The sequence below is a fragment of the Chinchilla lanigera genome, unplaced genomic scaffold (assembly GCF_000276665.1).
Source record: "Chinchilla lanigera isolate Chin_1 unplaced genomic scaffold, ChiLan1.0 scaffold00159, whole genome shotgun sequence".
Lineage (NCBI taxonomy): Eukaryota > Metazoa > Chordata > Mammalia > Rodentia > Chinchillidae > Chinchilla > Chinchilla lanigera.
This window is the reverse complement of record NW_004955560.1, coordinates 1,239,100-1,245,099: the sequence shown is the minus strand read 5'-3', so window position 1 is coordinate 1,245,099 and position 6,000 is coordinate 1,239,100. Positions and strand designations below refer to the sequence as shown.

Here is a 6,000-nt window from a genome sequence, read left to right as displayed (position 1 = left end):
AGCTGTAAATCCATCAGTGGATGAATCCAGTATCACACACCCACCATCCAGTTACCTCCCAAGAGCCTCACCTATAAGCACATGAGATTTTCGGGGAGTGTGTAGATACAAACCATAACATCTAACGAGCTTCTGCCCTCTCCCAGATGTTTCTTAGTTTTATAAATTTCTTTGAAATAAAACTTACCCACAGAAATGTGCATACATGTGGATGATGTAGTACAATGTTATCCAAACTGAGCACTTGTAAGGGACCTACATAGAGTGAGAAACTTACCAGCATCCAGAGATAGAGGGATGCCTTAGAGGGTATAGAACTGCACCCATACCAGATACTGTCTGGTTGCTTTTCCAAGTCCCCATGTTGACTAACTTGCATCAGAAGTGAAGATGCCACTCTCCTGCATCTTGTCGACCCCTGGGGATAGACGTGCCCTAGTTTCCACTATGCTAAGAAGAAAAATTCTTACTGTTTTGAATGGCTTTTCCTTAATTGTTCCCATGGTCAAACATCTTCCCTTCCTTACATACCAGTATTTCCAAGTGGAATACTTTCCAGTGGGAGTTATTTTGCTTGGGTTTATTGCTTTGTTTTGACTCTTTCCTGAAAAGCTCAGCTCATCTACTTCTCAGGACAGTTCCCCCTTGTCAGCTGCCCCTTCATTATAGATTAATGCCTCTCCATCCATAACATGCTGTCCTTTCTTGGCACTGGGGGGATTGCACTAAGTTGTTCCCAGGGGACTTTGTGGGATCCAGGTCTTTTAGGATGGCCACTAATCCTGCTACCTCCCATACCAGCTGCTATAAACCATGTCCCACCCATCTGCCTACGGTGTTTACCATGTAAGTGACTGGCAGTTATGCTCAGTTGCCATACAAGCAGTTCATTCTGTTGCTTTACACCTGACCTGCTCCCTTGTTCTCACTCACTTCATGCCTGGATTGCATCTGGGACATGAAGCAAATCAGTCTATGTTCCAGTAAATCACCACTATCTAGGGATTTTGGAAGAGAGAGGTTATCAGCTCATTCCTATCACCTGCCATAGGATGTTGGGCAAGTCATTTCATCCTCCAGAGTACAAAGAAAATATAAAAGTACCATCCCTTCCTATTTCATGGAGTTGCTGTGAAAGTTAAAGGAAGGATGTTTCAATGTGCTTTGTGAGGTGTCTGTGAAACAGGAGCAATTGCTATCATCCTTGCCCACCCCTCAGTAGTGCAGAAAAGGAATGTTTTCCTTCCCTGGGCTCTGCTCCTGGGTGCTGGTCTGAGGCAAGCACTGAGGGGAACTTACTAAGAGGGGTGTGCTTTTCCTGCCAATCCCAGTCATGTCACAAGGGACCCTGGCTATGGAAAACACAGACCCTACCCGGAGCCAGCCGCTTTTCTGAGAACTGCCTGTGAAAACCTGGCTAGCAACACAGGTGTGAAACACAAATGTGCTATTTACCTATGCCTCCTACAATAATACACATGCCACTAAGTAAGTGGCAGTGTGCGGACTGCAAGTCAGAAAGCAACCTCAGGGAAACAAATATATAATTACAATTGCCTCCAGAACTGCTAACAGGGCTTGAATGAATGAAAGTGCTGCGAAGTCCAGATTCCTGGATTGTGAAGCTACAGCTGAGGTGCAGGTCCACTAGGTAAGTTAGGAACTACACTGCTGGGAGTGGAGGATGGCCCCGGGAGCCCCAGAGCCAGCTGTGGGGAGCCCCCACCTGCTTTCAGGATGTGAGTAGCCCTGGGAGGGACCACGGGTTATGGGGCTGTGCTGGCTCCAGGATCAACTGTAACTGCGACGAGCCAGCTGCACGTGGGCTCTCCCTGTTGTCAGGCAGAGCTCTTCAGAGAGGTGGGCTCAGGGCGGGCTCTGAGACTCTGCTCAGCCGAGCTCAGCCAGAAGCCTGGAGTGCTGAGGAGCTGTAGCTCATGCCCAGCTCCGCAGCTGCCCGGCCACAGGTACAGGGACCCACCTGAGCCATGCCATCCCACCTCACTCAGGGCAGCTCCTCCAGTGTCTCCCAGACTGCACCATCACTGGATACTTCCTCGCTGGATGCTTCCCCAGGAGCTTGCACAGATATAATGACTTTCACCGAGGTGGTGGAGGGGGAGTCCTGGGGCTCCTTCTACTCGTCCTATAAGGTAAGCATCATGCCTACAACTGACAGGGCAGTCATACTGTGAGTGAGTATCATTTCTTCTCTTTCCTACAAAAGATGGTAGGGAACCAACCTGATGAGCTTCAGCAACAAGATTTTTGTGGTGGCCGAAGACCTGTCTTGCAGTTTCTGTGTATACATATGTGGTTTCTCTTATGCTACTGATAACTTGTAAATAGTAATATTTATGAATGGTGGGTTTTTTAATTTTCTAGTTTTCATTTGATAAAGGCAATTTTAGTTAATACTATAGTGGTGCTCAAAATGTCTGTTTCTGGTAAAAATGTAAATTTATTAAAAATGCCCTGTCTAGTAAATGTCTGCTCACAGTCAGAGCAGAGGTGTGGAAAGTGCACCCCTAGGGAAGCAGTGATACCCTGGGGATGGTGCTTGCATGTAGCGAGGATCCCCTGTGTGTGTGGATCCTTCTCAGTGAAATCCAAGAAAAATAGATTTTCTGACTATAGTCATTGGTGCCACACTTTGCAACAAGTTGCTGCCTAGGACAAACCTAAGAGTTGGAGTCAGATGAATTCCTCCTACAGTGCCCAGGGACACGTGGAGGAAAACCCCTGTGTAAGCTAATGCTGTTCCCCCTTTTCCAAAAAAGATCTTGTAGACAGGAATAAGTCAGGTATCTAGAAATGCCAGGGTCCTGCTCCTTGCTTGAGAATGCTGGGCTGCAATGTTCCAGGAAGTCACAAGTCTGTCTCAACCTGTCCCTTTAGATCAAAAAGGAAAATATATCCAGAAAAAAAAAAATCTAGCTGTTGCTTTGTTGTTATTTTTAACCCTCTGAGTATCCTTGAAAGGATTTGCTTTGTACACAAGGAGGCAGAGTTACCGCGACTCAGATCTTTCCACCCCCAGAGGTCGACTTGTTGGCGAAGGCTCAGAATGAAACTTTCAGCAGGGAGCTGTCTGGGAATCAACGCTCCCAGGCACGCACAGGCAGAACCCCAGTGGAAAAGCAGAGCCTGAAGTCACTTAGGCCGGCTGCAGGGGACCGTGGACCTGAGAGACCTCTCCCAGTGCTTGCACACAAACAACTCTGCTGCTCCACTCCGTGACACAGCATAGAGAGTGAGATTGGGTTGGCGCCTCTTACAGTGGCCTGCACAGTCCCCCTCTGCAGTCAGCCACACACTCTGACAGGCATCCTGCCCCCACCCCCTCTAGCCTTGATGTTTACAGAACATGACTGGAAACTGATAATCACAATAAGAGTGTCGCTCCCAGACTCTGGCAAAGACCTCAGCTAGAAGTGCATTTGCAGTTCTTTTTAATGCAGTGCTGGAGGAAATTCTGTGTTCAAGAACAAAATAACACCTACTGGTTCCCCACTAGGGCTGCGCTCTACCCGGGCAACATCACCGCAGCACTGAAGAGAACTGCATCCTTGTCTGTAGGTGAGGCAGAACAGGGAGCCCACTGGACAGAGAGGGACACAGAGAGGAAGCACGCCTCATCAGGAGCTGTGGGTGTTCTGCCCCACTTCCTGAAAGATTCATTCAGTGACTCAAACCATCACAGAAGTCAGTGCTGGTGTTTGTGGGGACCTTGCTTAATGAGGGGAGGGTGCAGTGCTGGGGATTTAACACAGGCCCTTCACATTGAGCTATGTCCCCAATCCTTTTTGTCATTTTGATTTTTGATTTTGAGACAGAGACTCACTAACACTGAGTTGCTCAGGCTGGACTTGAATTTTCAGTCCTCCTGCCTCAGCTTCCCAGGCTACCTCGCTTAAATTTCTTAGTGGAACTTTGTTCTGTGGTCTCCTTGGAGCACCAGTGATTTTGAAACGGTCCTTACAGAAGCAGGTCTGAGGCACATCCTTGGTTGCTGTGATCTCTTTTCTCCAGTACCCTCTGTAAAACAATGTCAAACTGGGCACTGTCTGCAGTCTCCCAAATATGTTCCTTTAATTCCTGCTGCTTTCCTGGAAAACCAGTACAAATAGCATACAATTGAAATGGCAGCAGCAGTTACAATAACAGAAATAAGAGCAGCGGTAGTAGCCATGCATCCCGTTAGCTGGGGACTATCTTGGTATCCACAGCTTTGCCGTGTGATCTCTGCGACATGTCTTATTTAATTCTCTTGGGCCTCAGTGCATCTTTCCATGGGAACTGACTTCCACCCTCATCTGCATTTACCTAGATTCTACCCATTCTTTAAGGCCCAGTGTGGCTTACGTCCTCCACACAGCCCTCCATGACGCTTCCTTCCTCTTAGCTTCTGTGGTGTCATGGGCTCTAATTCTTTCCCATGTCCCAACTCTGTCCCAGATGGCTGCTTCAACATGTGGTGGTGGTGGTGGAAGGTGCCTTGTAGTCCTTGCATTCCTTGTGTGAAATGTACAGGTTTTCTGTTCTCTCCAGATGCAGCGCTATGCTAGGCACACTCAGTTAACAGTCCCAGCGTAAACAAAGCCTGGTGCTCTTTCTTGGCATCTGCACACATGTGACAACAAGACACCACATAGTCTGCTTCCTTCATGAAGGAAGCAGGGTCGGAGGGCTTTCATTGCCCTACCTGGTCTCTACCAGCTGCACTCTTGGATCCTCTCCACAAGTGTGCTCCGCTTGCCCCACCCATTTCAAAGCCAGTGGCACTGGGGTAAGTGACAGATCTCAGCGGGTAGAGTATGGAATTTGCTGTGGCCCTGCAGGCTGGTCCAGGGCATGGTACAGCCAAAAGTACAGAAGGCTACTGAACAAAGACAAAGATGGAACTCTACGTAGAATCCTTTGTGCTGCTAGTGAATTTGCTAACAGTCTTAACAATGAGAAACCTAATTAAAAGTAGCTGGGAGGGAGAGCTGTCTGAGTTACTAAGTTGCCTAAATGATAAAACAGTGCAAATGGAAGATGGATCTCTTCCTCCTAGGCGGGGAGAGAAACATGGGCCAAGACTGGTAAACATTAATGAGCACAGTCTTTGACCAGCCCTCCTTCAGGTGGTGACAAACATGCACAATTAGCCTAACTGTTGTTTACATAGAGAATGGACAAGTTTCCCTTTGTGGTCCACCCCCTCTGCCACACTGTCCTCCTGTCTGTTTTCCAAACACACCCTTCCTGTGTTAATAGAACAAAAGCTAATCTCAGCTCACCCATTCCCCAATTAGTTCACACTCTGCTTGAACAGAAGCTCGGTTTAAGATGTTTTAGTAATTGTGTTTATTTCCACTCCATAGCGGTGGTGGCCTTGTTGTGTCCACCAGGTACCAGCCAGTTGCCTTCTGTGGCTGCCCTTTCCCTCTGTTTGCCATTTGCCCCCTTCTCTGAGCTACCTCTTTGCCCATCACCCCCCTCCAAGGTTGGCTGTTCTCCTTCCTCCCTTGTTCCCCTGGATAATGTCAGTGGTGACCTTCTTGCAATCCAGGAGCCTCAGTTCCTGACCTTCTAATGCAGTTCCTGCAGTTTCTGTAATGAGAGGTTTTGCATTTACATCAGGCACTTCTTATCCTTTTCTAATTGCTTTCACCCCTTAAGTTCATTTGGTCTCTATAGTTGACTGCTGCAGTTCTGAAGCAAATTCCTACTGGTTTGCTTGGTCTCATTCCTTCCTGGTCGTTTCTGCAGTACAGACCTCACCCTCCAATTCCCCAGCTACCTCCCAGGTTAGTTAAGCTGTGCCATGCTGTGGGTCCAACTTCAAGTAATGCCACTCAGAAAGGCACAAATGCTACTGATTGGCTCCCCAAGGGTGGCGTGCAATTTCCAAGCTATTTGTGTTAGTGAGTGACAAAGGAAAGTTTCCTCAAGTAAATTTCTCTTTGTACCTCAAATACACAAGATGGCCAGAAACATAATCTTGATTAATTT

General features: G+C 47.7%; 1 protein-coding gene across 1 annotated transcript in view; it reads left to right on the top strand.

Annotated features, from left to right (window-relative positions):
• Positions 1-1,988: 1,988 nt before the first annotated feature.
• Positions 1,989-6,000, top strand: part of Npsr1 (neuropeptide S receptor 1) — a 173,461-nt gene continuing 169,449 nt past the window's right edge. Inside the window, exon 1 of the mRNA XM_005412989.2 lies at positions 1,989-2,153. Within this exon, the coding sequence (XP_005413046.1) occupies positions 1,989-2,153 (165 nt within the window). The remainder of the gene's footprint in view (positions 2,154-6,000) is intronic.